This window comes from Hemitrygon akajei, chromosome 2 (genome assembly GCF_048418815.1).
Source record: "Hemitrygon akajei chromosome 2, sHemAka1.3, whole genome shotgun sequence".
Classification (NCBI taxonomy): domain Eukaryota; kingdom Metazoa; phylum Chordata; class Chondrichthyes; order Myliobatiformes; family Dasyatidae; genus Hemitrygon; species Hemitrygon akajei.
This window is the reverse complement of record NC_133125.1, coordinates 25,033,810-25,052,712: the sequence shown is the minus strand read 5'-3', so window position 1 is coordinate 25,052,712 and position 18,903 is coordinate 25,033,810. Positions and strand designations below refer to the sequence as shown.

The 18,903-nt window shown below is 39.5% G+C and overlaps 2 protein-coding genes across 5 annotated transcripts in view; one reads left to right on the top strand and one right to left on the bottom strand.

Annotated features, from left to right (window-relative positions):
• LOC140740030 (AP-3 complex subunit sigma-1) overlaps positions 1-13,367 on the bottom strand; it is a 104,152-nt gene extending 90,785 nt beyond the window's left edge. For all 4 annotated transcript variants that reach the window (XM_073068843.1, XM_073068868.1, XM_073068860.1 and 1 more), the window contains exon 1: positions 13,235-13,367. In XM_073068843.1, coding sequence (XP_072924944.1) covers positions 13,235-13,303 — 69 coding nt within the window. In that variant the 5' untranslated portion in view covers positions 13,304-13,367. The remainder of the gene's footprint in view (positions 1-13,234) is intronic.
• The window catches only part of LOC140740019 (cysteine dioxygenase type 1-like), a 71,423-nt gene continuing 65,860 nt past the window's right edge, over positions 13,341-18,903 (top strand). Inside the window, exon 1 of the mRNA XM_073068818.1 lies at positions 13,341-13,477. Coding sequence (XP_072924919.1) covers positions 13,446-13,477 — 32 coding nt within the window. The 5' untranslated portion in view covers positions 13,341-13,445. The remainder of the gene's footprint in view (positions 13,478-18,903) is intronic.

Here is an 18,903-nt window from a genome sequence, read left to right as displayed (position 1 = left end):
CAGGCTGACGACGAACATTGAGAAACTGACTAACTCTGTTGCATTAATAAAGCACCTTGTTAAATGTGTAAAGCATGCCTGCATCAGTATTATCTTGTATTTCCACACAATGTTACATTAGGCTGTTGCACATCTATTGTCAGAGAAGTACTTGCATAAGTAGGTAAACCACCTTCATACAAGCAAGGACAGAAAACAGGGCAAAGTGAGTATATTCAGTAAGTTATGGGTCAAAGTATTTGGTGAGTACATTTCTAACTCTTCTGGCTTCAGTCTCGTTGCCATCTGTTCTGAAGTTGTTAGATTGTGTGGGGGGTTGCATTCAGGAAAACAATGAAATAGCGCGCTGCCATCTGACAGCGTTTTCAGATTTCTCCAGTTACTCCGTCCGCACTGATCTGCCCAAGCGGCGTTTTCAAAATTACACACCCTGGACAATGTTTGTGAAAAGCTCCCGGTTTTGGGGGACGAAAACGCCATTTTAGTGTGGACGGAGTGTAAAAACGAAGAGAAAAAGCTTCAGTTACGGATTTATCCGGTGTGATGTGGATGTAGCCTTAAACCAGAAGAACAATCGCCATAATCATCAGTGATACTATCTATAACAATGGAGCTAATTCCACATCATTCATCCATTACAAAGCCTAGATTAATCACTCAAGAGTTAATGTATTTTTCTGAAATACCGCTCAGAAAACGCTTTCTTTTTCCAATACATGACTGTGGATATTTGTTAGTATACTTTCAGTGTCTAAAATATACTGAAATAGCTCAAAGGTTTTCAAAAATTAGAAGCATGTTATAGTCGAATGTAGAACCATTCTGTACAAATAACAAAAAAAAATTTATACATCATTAAAGCCTTTTTTCTTACAAACCATGTGCTAAAGGACATTTCAGGCAATGCAGCACTTTCTCAGACAAGTACTGAAGCATTAGTCTAAACTATGCACACAATTCCTACAAAACCTAAAATTTAAAAAAATCCTGTAAACTACAATTACACTTTTATGATGAAAACAATATATAGAACAGTGTATTAAAAAGTTATATTGCAAAGTAGGATAATTCTGAGTTTTAAAGTTTTAAAAAATTGATGGAAAAAAATAGAATTCTAAATTAATGATGACAGTCAATGCCATACAGTCTAGCCTTCCAGGAGGTTCTTCACAATTAGTGAAGAATCACAATTTAGTTGTAACACTTTCAATTGACTGCACTTGCTGCTCATTATTTTTTTGAAAAGGCAAATTTAAGATGGGGAGCAAATGAACTTAGCACCATACCTCCATACTACATGCAAACATAACCTGGACCTTGATTGATTGGCGTTTAAAATCCCAGGTGTCTGACCTATGGGAGCCTCAGAAGGAACTTCAATATGTGATCTGTTATTTAAGCACTTTAATATATTAATGCACAAAAGCAAAGTAGGAGCACTCAAAGCCCCTTGAGCTTGCTCTGCCATTCAGTAAGTTCACGACTGATCCTATCTTGTCTTTAGATACGACACCCTGTATTCTTCTTGTTAAATCTGGATTCCATTATTGATCAAAATTCCCCCCATCTCAGCTTTGAATGGACACATTCATGGCTCAAAGTGATGAACTGCAAAGACTCTCAATGAATTTCTTCAGTTTTAAACTGGCAGCAATAATTCCCAATTTCATATTTCCATCTGAGGCTAAATAATTATCCATTTAGCACCTATCTTGTCAAGTCCCTTATAATCTGCTTCAATTTAGAGTATCTTTCATTCTTTCAAATTGCATCACAAATAAGCCCAGCTTTCAAGACAACCTCTTTATCCCAAGACTCATCTTATACCATATTCTCTGAAATGAAAAGAGCAATTTCATACATAAAATCCAAATTTGGTGCCATTAACATCATATGGCAAGTTATACTAAGAATTCTACACATTCCATTTGCCTTCCTATTTACTGTATATCCAGTCTAATCTTATTTCACCTACAGAGACACAAAGAATCTTGTGTTGTGGCTTTCTAGAGTCTCTATCCATTTAAATACTACTCTTCTTTGCCTCCCTTAATGGATAACTTCATTTAATTTTATTCACCAAACATTCACCCACTCTCTTAGCTAAACATACCTTTGAAGACTCTTGTCATCTTCTCACAACTGGTTTTCTCACCTTTTGTGTTTTGCCAAGAAATTTAGTAATGCAACAACTCCATCCTTTCATTCCAGTCTTTAAAACCGACTGATAATGATTAAGGCTCTGGTACTGGCCCATGTAACAATCCATATGTTACTATTTGGTAACATGAAAATGATTTATCAAAACTTGTTTTTCTTTACATTAGCTAATCCCTCCCCGTCAAAATGTTGAACATTATTGAATATCTTCTGGAAATCCAAAAATGCTACAACTAGTTGCTTCTTTACAACCACCTTGCTTGTCACATTGCCAAATTTGTTGAACGTTTCCCAATTTTAGAATCATAATGACTCTGCTTGATTACTATGTGACCTTTAATAAGTCCTTCATCTAGTTCCTTAATAAAATATTCCAATCTCTGAGACTGAATGCCAGTTCAACAATTCCCAGTCCCCCTAAGGTAACAAGTTATGGCCCTGCTATTTCTGTTTAGAATTCTAAACTCATCTGTTGTCTCTGATCTTCAAATCTCATCAGTTTTTACTTCACAGATACTACCTGATCTAATGAGTATTTTTTAATATTGAAAATTCTTATTGCTAAGAGAACCAAAGATAAACATAGATATTTCATAAAGTTATAGCCTCTTTTAGGGACACATGTAATGATACACAACTTACCGTAGATGTCGGATTATAAGCCGCTACTTTTTTCCCACATTTTGAACAGCTTTGAACACTGCGGCCTTTACTACGGTGCGGCTAATGCATGATTTTTTTTCATGCCGCCAAAAACATTTTGCCTCGTAACAGTAGACCAATAAAATTGATGAGTAGTTCACAGAGGTCCAATGAAATTGTACGATAAATCAAGCGCACTTTCACAATTAAATTATTGTAAATCAGTCATTTGTACTCACCCTCATCAACATGGAAAACACTCGAAGAAAAGCATTGTGCTGCCTTTATGGCAGTTATTTAGTTTATAATATTTTCGCTTAGTAATTCATTTGTTAGTATTTTCTAGTTAAAGTTAGAAGTACTACATCCCGGGATACTATGACGTCACATCTGGTTTCGCCGCGTCTTGTGGGAAATACCGGTTTGCGATAAACGGGAAGGTGGGGGGGAGCGGCATTAGACCCGATCGAAAACGCTGCTTTTAAGTTAAAGGCGATCAATAACTTTTCCTGGTAGGCTGCAGTATATATATTTTTTTACCAGTCCTAAGGAGATATTGGAATGTTGTTCGTGCACTGTTCAGTAAAAAAGTATACGCAACGTAATTTGTGTGTTACCGATACGTATGTATATTTAAAAGTAGCCGTGTTAGAGGCACGGTTCGAAAAAAAGCATTTGCAATATGTATTTGTTTATGTTACCATATGGATTTAATTAAAAGTTAAAAAATCCTCACGTGTAGTATCTTTCTGTGTAAATATCTCATATTACAACGTGGGACACCTGCGGCCTAAAATCCGGTGCGGCTTGTACAAGTACAAAATTGATTTTCTTTCTAAAATTAGAGCCAGCGGCTTTTAATCAGGTGCGCTCTGTAGTGCGAAATCTACGGTACTTAGTTTAGATTAATCCAAAGCAGCTCTGTCTTCAAATCAGTGTATTGCAATTTGAAAATAACTTCCAGAATTTCTTCCAAGAGTTCTTCCACAGTTTCACACTTTTTATAGTGAACAGAAGTAAAAACAGGAGGTGCTGTGTAAAAGTTACAATTCACCAGCAAAAGCATAGAAAACTTTTGAAGAGCACCTCAATGCCCTCTGGCAAGATGACAGTCTATCAAAATGAGTTTTGATAAAGGGTCGAAGATGCAAAACATTGACTGTTTCTACTTCCAAAACAGCTGCCTGACCTGCTGAGTTTTTCCATCATTTTCTTTTATGTCATAGTACTGCTGCCATCTCTTTTCTAACATTGTGTTCAAGGCAAAAATCAAAAATATCATTATCCTAATAATGGCAAGGCCAGCAAGCAAGTGAAAAATTTTCAACTATATCTGCCAAAAATATCAAATCAGTCTCACCTTTCTTCTGAAATTCCCATCATTACAGATGCAAGTATCCACCTAATTACATCCATTCCATGTAACATCAAGAAATAAGTGACAGATTAAACATAAAATGTGGTATAAAAGCTGAATGGTATGAAAAGCAATGTAACCTTTGTTCTGGCAGTGGAGCAGACTATACTCCAGAACTAAATAGGTTTTTAGCCAAGCTGTGTCAGTATATTTGAAACAATATATATGAAAAAGTTACATCCTCTTATACAATTGTATATTCTATATACAAAAAGTATGACAAACTCAATTCAGCTAATTACCTCCCAGTCAGTGTCCTCATGATTACCAACGAAGTGACACAAGTTACCACTATCAAATAAAACTCAAGTTAGCAATAACTGTATAGCGATGCCTCCATTGGGTTTTGTCAGGTCCACTTGCCTGCAGACCTCAATTAAACAAAAATTCAAACATGAATTCCAACCTTACATTGCCTCATTCACATATGGTGGATTAAGGAGCCATGGGCAAGCAGAAGATGGCCTGCTGCAATGAGTAAACACTCTGATGGTTTCTACTCCAAGATAGCTCTGCTTGTGGAGATCAATTGTCAACCTAGTTTAGGACCACCTAGTAACTGGTAAATAGCATAAGGAGATCACAACAGATTCTCCACTTGGCTTTGGACCACCTGAACAACAATAATACATATGCCAGGCTGCTGTTTATTAATTACAGCTCAATATCCAACACCATTCCTCTCATTACTAATCAACAGGTTTCAAAACATGGGCCCCTCTTCCACCCTCCGCAGCCTCATCAGAAAACCAGTCAGTGCAGATTGGTAATAACATCTCCTCCTCGCTGACGATCAATACAAATGCACCTCAAAGATGTGTGCTTAGCCCACTGCTCCACTCTCTCTCACACTTGACTGTGCGACAGGGCACAGCTCAAACACCATCTACAAATTCACTAATAATACCACTGCTGATGGCAGAATCTTATTTGGCGACAGCAGCAAGATAGATCAGCTGGTTGAGTGGTGTCGCAGCTACTATCTTGCCCTCAACATCACCAAGGCCAAGGAGTTCAGAAAGGGGAAGTCATCCCAGTCCTCACTGGGGGGTCAGCGACGGAATGGGTGAGCAATGTCAACATCCCAGAGGATTTATCTCAGTCCCAACACATTGACGCAATCATGAAGAAGGCACGCTAGCAGCTATACTTCCATTAGAAATTTAAAGGGATTTGATATGTCGCCAAAGATTCCAGCATATTTCTAAGATGTACTGTGGAGAGTGTTCTGACTACTTGTATCACTGCTTGCTGTGGAGACTCCCAATACACAAGATAGCAAAAAGCTGTAGACTCAGCCAGCTCCATCACTAGCACACCCCTCCCCCAACTGTTTAGGCCATCTTCAAAAGGCAGTGCTTCAAAAAGGTGATATCCATAATTAAGGACCCCCAATATCTGGGATATGTCTCCTACTCATTTTTGCCATTAGGGAGGACGTACAGGAGCCTGAAGAACCATGCTCAACATTTTAGGAACCATTTCTTCCTTCTGCCATCAGATTTCTGAACAGTCCATGAACCCATTGACACTATGTTGCTACTCATCTTTTGCAGTGATTACTTTTTATATTGTAACATAGTATTTTTAATGTCTTGCACTGTATTGCTGCCACAAAACAACAAATTTCATGATACAGTGTATACAGTACATCAGTACTAATAACACCCAATTCTGATTCTGAGCAGTAATCAAGCAAGTTACGTAAAAACAGTCCATAAAAACTATTATTGGTATGTAAAAAAAAAGAAAAAAGTTAATTTGCATTCCTTACAGAGTACAAATATTATACTGTTAAATAGTAAAGCGATATAGATGTTTATTCCCATCCATAGATGCTGACTGACCTGCTGAGCTCCTCCAGCACACTGTGTGTACAGCATTAAAACAGATACTTTCAGTAGTCTTCATGAAAGACAAGAAAAACTTCAGAAATGGGGGGGGGGGGGGGGGAATGAAGCATTAGAAAACCACCAGTTCAAACAAATTAACTAGGGTAAGAAAATAATGATGGAGAAATTAATTGGAATGAAAGCAATCTATTTCCCAGAAACTACCGTATGTGTGTGTACTAAGGCTTTGAAAAAGATCACTTCGAAAATAGTGGATACATTCAACTTTCATAGATTCAGAATCTGTTCACACAGAATGACATTTAACAAATGCAATCCCAATATTTTAAATAGGAAAGAGAGAGAAGGAGAAAGAGGGAACTATGGATTACGGGAATATATTGTTAGAAGTGCCAGTAAAGGACTTAATAGTGTTATTATTCATCAAGCAAAAACAACAAGGACCAATGAAAAGACAATCATATCGCAGCTGCACACAGAGAGAACACTACTGAGGACTCATCTACTAGAGAGCTATAGAAAGGAAACTGCAATCATGCTGATGGGTTATACCATAGTCATCCCAATAGCGGAACATATTGGTAAGCAAATCATGAAAAGATTTAAAATCAACAAGGTGGGAGACTGTAACCGCCGAGAATTGGCCCCCTTAAGTGTTAAGTGTATCAATAATTTGCTAATAGTTCAACTGGAGGAGAGGCCATACTAGAGCTTAGACTGGGAAATGAGGCTGGTTAGATGATTAGAGTTTCAGCGAGAGATCAATTTGTGAATAGTGACTATGTTTTAAGATAGCTATGAATAAGGGTCAATCTAGACCTTGGAGAAAGTACTAAATTATGGGAAGGAAAATTACAACATTATTAAGCAGAAGTTAGGAAAGGAGAGTGGGTCACCTGTTAATGATCAAGTTCACAAAGACTCAACTGATCAGAAATCAGGATTGGCATGTTGCAATAAGGAGGAGAACTGCGGGTGACAAGATTCGGGAACTTTGGGTAATGAGAGAGGTTATAAATTTAGTCAAATGAAAATGAAGTATATGTAGGGTTTAAGAAGCTGAAATCAAACAGAGTCATTCATGAACACAAGGAAGCAGGAAAAGAACTCAAGCAGGGGATGAGGAGCGACCAAAGGGGCCTTCTGAAAGATCTTTGATAAACAAGATTAAGGCAATAGGTGTGATAGGGAAACTAATGGAGAAGATTCTTACTGATAGGATCTACTCAAATTTGTAAATGCTTGGCTGCCTGTGCTTTACAAACATGGACTTCAGTAAAACACTTGACAAGGTGGTAGGGAAACTAATGGAGAAGATTCTTACTGATAGGATCTACTCAAATTTGTAAATGCTTGGCTGCCTGTGCTTTACAAACATGGACTTCAGTAAAACACTTGACAAGGTCCCTCACAATAGGCAGATCCCAAATAGCGATCCATTTGTCATTTGCTGGCTTGGATTCAAAGTTGGCTTTGTCATAATCAGACAAAGGGGTGTTATTTTGATTGGAAGTCTGCGACCAGCAGTGTTCCACAGGGATCAGTGCTGGAATTTCTGTTGTTTGCAATACGAAAATATTGCATTGTGATCAAATGATACACAACAATATTAGATCAGCTGCAGATAAGAGTTTAATCTGGGAAGTGTACTTAGGGAGACAAGTTGCACAAGGGAAAGTATAGAATAAATGGCTGTTATTTATTAAGGGTTTTGTTATTTAGGGTTAGGGTTAGGGTTAGGGTTATGAGAGACAGAGATAAGGTGCACAGTCAGCGTCTATATTCTCCAGGGTATAAATATCAAGATACCAAAGGGAAGTAGCTTAAGATGAAGGGATAGGTTGAAAAATGTAAGGGACAAGTTTTTTCCTGTGGTGGTAGAAAAAGACTTGATAGTGGTGCTTAAGAGGCATTTAGTCGGGCATGTGAACATACAAAGAGAGAGGTTTAGTTTAATTTGGCATTGTGGTCATCAGACATTCTGCGCTAAAGGACTTGTTCCTGTGCTGTACTGTTAGAATTGTAATTCCAAAATGGGGGCAGTTACATGTCCTAAGGAGACACTTGGGGAAAGAGAAGTCATCAGGGGTCATTCAAGATTCTTGGGGGGTGGTAAGCAGCACCCTAATTTGAGGCACAACCTGACCGACCATTAATAGAGCAGGAACTTCTGGAAAAAAAAAGGATGAGGCACTAGAACACAACAAGAACCATAGCTCTGCAGGTGCTGAGCAATCGTCGTCACAATGTGTCTGAAACTTGGCAATCTCATCTGACTTTACCAATCAAACAGACATTATTGGAGATGCATAAATTAGCAACTAGGGTATCCAACAGTTCCCCTTGACTTGCGGCACAAAACAAGTACACCCTCTCAACTTTTTCTACAGATTTACGGAAAACGGGTCATGAAACGATACAGAGCTGGTCGAAACCAAACACTGAAATAGCTAATCAGTGAACCTGCCAATGCCGCCATCGTCAACAACAAACTGGGCGTTCCCAGTTTGCATTAATCTTTAATTTTAATTTAGCCCCATTAATGATGGATAAAACGTATGGTGTGATCTCTACGAGTCTGAAAGTGGTGAAACCTTGAATTCTAATCCTGCTAAGAAACAGAAACTACAGAAAGTGCATCAATACAATGTCACACACCTGGAGTATGGTTTTATTCCATTCCCGTCAGATCAGCAATGCCCCATCTGTCTTATTACTGATACTGTACTGTCTAATGAAGCCATGAAACCATCAAGACTGCAGGAACACTTCCGTGAAGGAAACCATGAAAAGGTTACTTATGGTGTTACTCAGTTCCAGAAGAGGAAAGAAGCATTTGAAATGCGTTGCACACTTGAATCATTTGCCAAGAAACCTAAAAATGACCTTGATTGTGGTCTCATAATTGGTGAAAGATTAATAATGCCTGTTCTATCAGAAGTGTTCACCACTGTTCTCAAAATGGATCCCAGTATTTTAAAATCAATTCCTCTGAGAAATAAATCTGTAGTTTGTCGTATTGACAAAATGAGTTAAGTTATGAGTACCAACTATGCACAGAGCTACAAAAAACAAAATTTGGGATACAACTGGATAAGACAACTGTGTGAGACAATAAGGCATTACTAACAGCATACGTATGGGTTATCAAATATGGAAGTTTATGAAGAGACTCGCTTTTGTAAAAAGTTAAAAGCAATTATCAACAGAAAATCAATCTACGACAAGCTCAAAATGTACATTGAGGATAAAAGTATTCCGATTAGGAACATGATTTCTTGTGCAACAGATGGAGCACCATATATGACACACTGCCATGCTGGTTTAGAGGCATTTATGAAAAAAGAAATTCCAAGTCCATTTGCAATCCATTGTGTAATTCATTGTCAAGATCTCGCAGCCAAAAACCTCAGCCAGCGATTTTTTTCAAGCATGACTCCTGTAATATCTATCAACAAAATTAAAGCTCATCTATTCAATAGCAGAATATTTCACCAGTTATGCCAAGATAACAATGAAGAGCTTGAACGCTTGCTTCTTCACACTGAAGTGCATCGGCTGTCAAAAGATTCAAATGCTTAAAATGTTTCTTTGATCTTTCTGACACCATGGCTGAATTTTGCTCAAAGTCAACAAGAGCTTGGGAAACAAGATTGAACTCCTACATAGAGATGTGGCATACCTAATCTGTACGACAAAATGAATATTCTAAATATGAAACTGCAGGTGAGAATTTCAATTTAATCACGGCAAAATGTGCAGTGTCAGAAAATTGGAAATATACAAGCAGGACTTGGGAGAAGAATGTTCTCACAGTTTCCCTGCATGGAAAGGATGGCACTGTCTTTCACAGACAGTAATCTGCAAGAGCACTAAATACACCTGCAGTTACTGAAGGATTTTCAGAATCAATTTAAGTATTTGAATGATCTGGAAATTCCAGACTTGATAATTAACCCATTTCAATGCAAGGTGGATGAACAAAACGAAAGCTTGCAAGAAGAATTTATCAAAATTCAGAATGATGAAGAAGCAAAAATGCTTTTCAAAATTGTCGGCTTTTGTGGTACTGTATGTAGCTACATTGCCATATGAAGTTTTCCTCGTGTTTGCCATATGAAGTTTCCTGGTCTTTGGAGAAAAGCCACTGTTCTTCATTGCATTTCCATCCTCCTAAAAGAGGCTTTGTAGCAGTGAACCACATACTCACAAAAAACAGAAACCACTTGGACATTGTTACGCGTGGAGACTTAAGGCATTTGCTGTCACAAATTGAACCAGATATTTCAACTTTTGCTAAAAACCATCAAGCTCAATGATCACACTGATATGGAAGCTGCTGTGCAGTGCACAGGTAATGTGTAAGCTAGGTTTAAAGACAGATAAAAATTTAAAGCAAAATCATTTTTTCTCATGTTAGCACATGGTTGACATGTTTTTACAATATAGGGGTACCGAAAAGTATATTGTGCATAAGAGGGGTGCTGGCAAGTACGAAAGTGCTTTCGGGACGGGGGGACGGGGGGGGGGGGGGTCAGTAGGCTGGAAAAAAAAGGCTGGGAAGCACTGTCTTAGATGTTCTATGTTCAATAAAACTGTTAGTCCTTTTTAAAGTTGTAATGACCAGAATTGTTACAGAAGAGCCAGCACACATGATGCATTTAATCATTCAGAAAACCCTTGATAAGAAGTCATACAAGTTACTAAAAATAACTGGAGTACACGGAATTAAGGGTAATATTAAAGACATGGATAAAGGATATTTAACAGACAAAAAGTGTAGGGATAGTCATGTTGCTTTCAGACTGAGAGAACGTAACCAATAGAGGGTCTCAGAGAGCAGTCCTGGAGACTCAGCTGCTGATAATTTATTTTAAAGAAGGGAATGAGATTAGTGAATGACACAAAGCTAGGCAGCAGTGCTAGAAGATGCAGTGAGTTTTCAGGACAGAGTAGAGGGATATGGACCACATGCAGGCAGATGGGGTTAGCTAGGAAGCATCATTATGGCCTGAACAGTAGTGCTGTACTGTTCTATATCCTATAATAGAGATCAATTAATCAAACATTAAAGAAATCTAGGCTAACAACAACACTGTTGTTGGCCGAAGCAAAGGTGGACAAATCGGCCTATAGGAGAGAGATTGAAAATCTGGTTGAATGGTGCCATAACAACAATCTCTCAACATCAGCAAAACCAAAGAGCTGATTATTAACCATAGGAGGAAGAAACTGAGGAACAATGAGCCAGGCCACATTAGGGGATCAGAGGCAGAGAGGAGTAATAACATTAAATAACTTGGCGTTATCATATAGAGGATCTGAACTGGGACCATCATGTAAGTTCTGTTACAAAGAAGGCACAGCAGCACCTCTACTTTCTTAGAAGTTTGAGCATGTCACCTAAAGCTTTGATAAAGTTCTATAGGTGTACAGTCGAGAGTATCCTAACTGGTTGCATCACAGCCTGGCAGGCTATTTCCAATATCAAAGAAAGGAAAAGCCTATAAAAAGTAGTGGATACAACCCACTCCATCACAGTAAGAGCCCTCCACACTGTTGAACATATCTACAAAGAGCACTGTCACAAGGGCCACCCCTCTCACGCTCCCCCTCCCGCCCCACCATCCAAGCCATGCTCTCTTCTCACTGCTGTCATTGAGGAAATAGGTGCAGGAGTCTTATGTCCCCCACCACCTCGTTCAGGAACACTTATTACTCTTCAACCATCAGATTCCTGAATCATCGTGGATAACTTCAGTCACCTCAACAATGAACTGATTTCACAGCTTATGGACTCACTTTCAAAGAATCTACAACTCAATGTCTGATTATTTTTTATTTACTTATTATTATTTGTTTTTGTATTTGCACACTTTGTCTTCTTGTACACATTGACTGCTTGTCAATCTTTGTGTGTAGTTTCTCATGATTCTAATGTATTTCTTTGTTCTACTGTGAACGCCAGCAAAAAAACCTTTTTGAAGTATAGTACTTGAATAATAAATTTCCTTTGAACTTTGGATACGTGGTCAGTGTAAGTGTTGCTTAAAAGATCAACCACGATTTTACTGGATGGTGGACCAGGCACTCTTACAGATGTTGGAAAAGCTGATTAGTTTCAAAACAAGATTGCTGCAGAAAAAAAATACTCAACTAATTCAGATATCTGCACTCAAAAGGCATTAGGAATTCAGGCACAAAATCTAACTTGACATACACCATATAACAAAATAAAGCCACTGAACAGTTAGGCATCTAATGTTCCTTATACGACATATCACACCTTTATTTACCCAACTAAAACTAACCACAGATTAACTCTGGTATTTAAACAGAAACTGCCTTCCCAAAATATAGTGCTTGTAAAGATAAGTTTAGAGCTGTTGCTGATCAGAAGTGTGAATGATATACAATTGACTTTTATTTAAATGGGCCCTGTCTTTTCAAAAGCCTCTATGCGCAGGTGACCTACAATGTCATGCACCTGTATACATTACTAATTCAGTAGTTGCAACATGAGAATCTCTAGTGCTTTGGAAACCATTTCGTCATCTATCCAAAACATTTAGATATATTCTACAGCAAGCACCATATAAAGAAGTAATTACTTTTTGGGGGGTGGGGGTTGTTCAGCTTTTGAAAAAAAACACATTAGCTTCACACATAAGTTACTTTACGAATTCTGCATCATTTAATTGACAAATCAATTAAGTTTATTTTTACAAATCACTGGGGGTGGGGGGAGGCTTTGGATTGCCACGGGCAAAGATGGGGCTTTATACTTAATATTTTTTTAAAAAACCCAAAATCCAGGGAATGCACAGACATCAGGTGCGAAGCCAAAGCTCTACAGCATCCCACGTGTGGTCAAACCAATCGTTTTTACCACTGTCGGTTAACTTCCATCCCATATACTCCAAGTCCTCAGAATCACATAAAAATAACTACAGAGGTTTTTTTTTTGGAATTCACGACGAGCTCTCGGTACGAATATGCTAGTTTGAGGTGGAGCAGCTTTTGGGCCGCCACGGTTGGCTGCGTGCGTCGGGAGCGCGCGTGCCCGCCCGGAGCGCGAGCCCCCGGTCAGCGTTCCAGCGAGCGGCGCGCGGCGGCCGCCAGCCAACGGCCACCTCACCGGCCAGCAGCCCCTCGTACTCACATAGCGCTCGTAGAACTTGGAGAGGCGCGGCTTGCCGTGGTTGTTAAATATCAGGATGGCTTTAATCATGATGACTGAACGGCTGTGGTCCTGAGACACCGACTGACAGCAGCGACTGAGGCGGAATTTCTCCGAAACATGAACGAAGAGGAAGAGGGGTGGAAGTACGGAACTGAATTCCAAACAAACTCCTCCTTCGGCAAGGCTTTGAATGGCGATGGCAACCGCAGCAGCTCAAGAAAGGTAGCGGGAAGTAACTGCGCTTATTTCGAAATCGCAACGAGTCGGCGTATAAAATTAAAATGACGTTGGAAATCTTCAGCTGGTCAATGCACTCCATGCAGAAAGAAACATGACTATCATGTTGAAATCCAGTGTTCCCTGATCACTGAATATTTCCAGCGATCTTCTTCGAATTTCCAGCATCTGCATTTTGTTTTGCTTCTCACGTAAATGTGGACTGATTTTTTTCTAAATTGTAAATAGGAATCCTGTAAAATACAACGCATATTAAATCACTGCATACTTGGCTTCATTGAGAAATGAAGCATTCACAAAAATGATTTCATAATGATTTACACCTTTTATGGATCTTTAATGTACCATTGTATGAGATACTTCTATTGGGTGTTGTTTGCCTTCAATAAAAGTTTAGGTCCAGACTTCATTTGTGTTACTAACTCTATATTGGTAATATACTGATGTGAATTGAGAATTGGTTAATGGATTAACAATAGAGGCAACGGTTCATTTTCAGGTCAGGAGGCTGTAACTAGTGGAGTAGCACAGGATTTGATGGTGGTGCATAACCTATAATGTGAATTATGGCACAAAGGATAATGTCCACATTTGCAAATGATGCAGAGTTGAGATTCTGAAACGGATTGAGGGAGCCTTGGGTGGAGTATAGATAGGTTAAGTGAATGAGCGTGCAATAACTGTTTGGCCCTCAGATGTCCTTCCTCCGGACTACAACTTGTGACAAGCTCTTTAGGGCAACCTTCAGTGAACTGTTTGAGAAAATAGAGATGGTCATCATAATCTTCAGTCTTGCCTTCAATGCTACTCTTGAAAGCCCTTTATAAATGAATGGTATTTCAATGGATCGCTTTCGAAGATTTGAATCTCTCTTTTAGGCAGAGATGTTGTATCACTATGCCTGTCATTTCCTTTCATGTCCTTATGGTCTCCAATGTGGCATTCAGACCTTGATCATCTGAAACATGAGTGTCATCCTGCCATAAATCAATGCTCTCAGAAGCACCTCGTGCTATTGGATATGGCGTAGGTTCAGAGTACTTACTCAGTGTAGGCTGTGAATGAACCAACCCTTGGGGTTCAAACTCATGGCTCATAGACTTTTGATTCTTAAATGTATCCACCTTGACATTGAGTATGCTGGGTTTTCACTACTCCATGTCATGATAGGAACTCTCGCCAGAGCACGTTAATCACTCATGGCACTTGAAGCCCTTAGCATTTTAACTCTGGCCATCTTGGTTACAATTTCTTCCTGCAGCTTAAGCTGCTCCATCTGTCTTTGAATCTGTTTTGCCTTTTCCACCAAGGTTCAAAAGATTATTTATTATCAAAGTATACATTTCTGAAATTCTTCTGTTCTCTGGGTAGCCATGAAACCAAGAAAGAAAATAAAAGAAAGGCAGCATAATCATCAACCCCCAAATCCCACTTCCCCACAAAAAAAGAACACAAATAGAACAGGCACACCAACCCCCAATCCCCCCTCGCACAAAACCTGAGCAAAACAGATCAAGCACAATGACCCCTAGATCCCCCTCCCACATTATCTGTTGTCTTGTGTATAACTCAGCCAAATCAATTCCATTCTCATGCATACCGATGTGATATGAGATGCACAGGATGTCTTGCTAGTGGCTGCAGAACATATTTCCCGTACATTAGACATGCTATCTTCAACTTTATACAGTCGCAGCTTGTTCTTTGTCTTTGTAAATATTTTCCTATCCCCCAGAGAACTGACCTTCAATACTGCATGTTCATATAATTTCTCTCTAAGCTTCAAGTCACTGCTTCTAGCTGAACTCATTTTGTCTCCCAACTGTGCACGTGGGACAAAACAATAGCAGTTTCAATTCACTTTCTCAACAATGGAAGCAATTATTTCAATTTTTCAGCAGGGGTCAAACACTTCAGGCAAACACCATTATAGAGCTTTCCAGTCCAACCCAGATGGGCACAGTAAAGTTGACCACTTCAAAACTGTGTTTCAAATCCAAACACACAGCATAAAACAACAAAAAAGGACATTACTTGCCACAATCTGTTCCAGGTTGGTTTTTCAAGTTTCTTGGACACATCCGAGTGCTGTAACCATTGAAATTTTGCCAACAAAATGTAGTGGTAAAATCTAATACAAAATCCAAAAAAACAATTGCCATTAACCTGCAACAGCCATGATGGTCAGATTGTTATACCTGCATGAACATCTCCAATGAAAAGAGTATTCCAAAGAAAAAATGTTGTGATTTCAATCCTTTATTAGCAATTAGAAACATTGTTGAGCAATATTAAGTGGTCAGTAAAGATATGACCTCCGCCTTTCCCAAGCCACAAACTGCCACATAATAAGCAAGAATGCATAACTTATTCCCTTTGCTTTTACCATTTCTCCACTAATGTGACTAGTTACTGTAATAAACATATTAAATGCATAACACAAAATATATGGCTCTACAAGTCCTTCTGTGGCCACTGTCACCAGAGTTGTTCCAGTCTTGTCCACTTTTCAAGCCTTTGTGACCAAAGAAACTCCAGCTAAAGATCAAACATGAGGAAATCTGCAGATGCTGGAAACTCAAACAACAACACATACAAAATGCTGGTGGAACACAGCAGGCCAGGCAGCATCTATAAGGAGAAGCAACATCGATAAGGCCCGAAATGTCGACAGTGCTTCTTCTTAAAGATGCTGCCTGGCCTGCTGTGTTCCACCAGCATTTTGTGTGTGTTCTTGTTCCAGCTGCAGATGTTTTTTTGTGATATGACATAATGCTGTGAACCAACAAAAGTGTTGCCATAACCATTCTCTTTCCCATGGCCAATATCCAGACTCCAGAAGTGAATCCCACATGAAATAGCATCACATTTTTAAGCATTATTTCCATGGCAGAAACTTTCATACATGCTTCCTCAAAATGCTAGATTTTCATTGCTCCCTGTCAACATAGGAACTCTAGACAGCTCCATTTATAACTCTTCCCCAATCAATCCAATCTCAGAGCACAAAATCTAACTCTCTTTATAGCTAGTACTTTCTAATCTAGTCAATATCCCAGTGAACTTCTTCTGTAACCTCTCCAAAACTCCACATCCTCTCTGTAATGCAGTGACCAAGCAATGCTCTAAATATGGCCTCAACAAAGTTTAAGAGATCTGTAACATGACTTGTTAATTTTTATATTCATTTCCTCAACTGATGAAGACAAGCAGGCCGTACACCTTCTTTATCACCCTGTGCTCTTCTGTTGTCACTTTCAGATTAGCCTCCATCTGCCGGATCTCTGTACATATCTCCAACTGGCCTACATACTGTTGTATCGTCTTTTTTTTGGAAAAGTTAAACAATTTTAAATTACTGGCCGTCAACATCTTCAAGGCACCTAATACATTGATGCAATCATGAAGAAGGCACTCTAGCAGCTTTACTTTTCATTAGGAGTTGGAGAAGATTTAGCCAGTGGCTAGATTTCATTTGGGATTTGAGATCTGGTATGTCACCAAAGAATTGTGTGGACTTCTACAGATGCATGACGGAGAGCAATCTGACTGGGTGTATCACAGCCTGGCATGGAGGTTCCAATGCACAGGATTCCCAGAACTGCAGACTCAACTAATTCCATCATGGCACAACCCACCCCACCATCGAAGACATCTTGAAGAAGCTGTGCCTCAAACAGACAGACAGACATACTTTATTGATCCCGAGGGAAATTGGGTTTTGTTACAGCGTACCAACCAAGAATAGTGAAGAAATATAGCAATATAAAACCATAAATAATTAAATAATAAGTTAATCATGCCAAGTGGAAATAAGTCCAGGACCAGCCTATTGGCACAGGGTGTCTGACACTCCGAGGGAGGAGTTGTAAGGTTTGATGGCCACAGGTAGGAATGACTTCCTGTGACGCTCAGTGTTACATCTCGGTGGAATGAGTCTCTGGCTGAATGTACTCCTGGGCATAACCAGTACATTATGGAGTGGATGAGAGTCATTGTCCAAGATGGCATGCAACTTGGACAGCATCCTCTTTTCAGACACCACCGTCAGAGAGTCCAGTTCCACCCCCACAACATCACTGGCCTTACAAATAAGTTTGTTGATTCTGTTGGTGTCCGCTACCCTCAGCCTGCTGCCCCAGCACACAAGAGCAAACATGATAGCACTGGCCACCAAAGCCTCATAGAACATCCTCAGCATCATCCGGCAGATGTTAAAGGACCTCAGTCTCCTCAGGAAATAGAGACGGCTCTGACCCTTCTTGTAGACAGCCTCAAGAAGGTGGTATCATATTTAAAGAACCTCACCATCCAGGACACACCCTCTTCTCATTATGACCATCACAAAGGAGATACAGGAACCTGAAGACCCATACTCAATGATTCAGGAACATCATCTTCCCCTCCATCATCAGATTACTGAACAGTCCATGAGCCTTCAACACTACCTCGTTATTACTTTCATTTTGCAATATTTATTTATTTTGTAATTTTTAGTAATGTTGTGACTTTGCACTGTACTGCTGTGGCAAAACAACAAATTCCACATGATATAAGACAGTGATAATAAACCTGATTCTGCTTCTAATTGTGTTCACAACTGCTGCCATGCATCAGTGACCCAATGCTGCTTGATAGCATGGATGATTATATCTTTATCAATGTCCTTCATATACAACAAAAGGTCATCAGGCTGAAATATTCACCCTGATTTTGTCTTTTAAAACTCTGCCTGACTTGTCAAGTATTTCCAGCAAGTGCAGTTTTTAAATGAGAGATGGCAATATGTGTGTAATCGTTTTCTAAAGAGATTGTCTTGAAGGTTTCTGCCAGTAGATGTCAGGTATGTTCTTTATATTGTAAAATAATTATTACGAAGTTATACTTTCCTGGGCCTCCTGTATTTCTCTCAGGCTGTCCTTGTGAGATGTTTTTCCTTTTCCTCTTTCAATTAACTGGTATTTGTAACAATTCATGATACTTCAAGGGTCTGTGGGATACTTCAGTGATTTCCTGATGGCCAGACACTTGAACCTCTGGTTGAGCATTCTTGTGAATCCAAAAGTCCTGAAGGAGTGTGCTGAGCAGCTGAGTGGATTTCTCAGTGCATTTTTAATCTGAGTCTCAGCCTGGAAAGGGCCCAGACTATGTGGAAAACATCTTGTATGGTCCCAGTACCCAAGATAGGCCAACCAGAAGTCTTGAATGGCTACCATCCAGTGGCCCTGACCTCACACATCATCAAGACCCTAGAAAGGCTGGTCCTGGCTCACCTCCAATCCCTGGTCTGATCAGCCCTCGATCCCCTGCAGTTTGCCCCCAAGGAGCCCATTGGAGATGACGCTGCTATCATCTACCTGCTGAACAGAGCCTATTCGAGGGCTCTGGGGGTACATCTCGTCCAGTCCTGG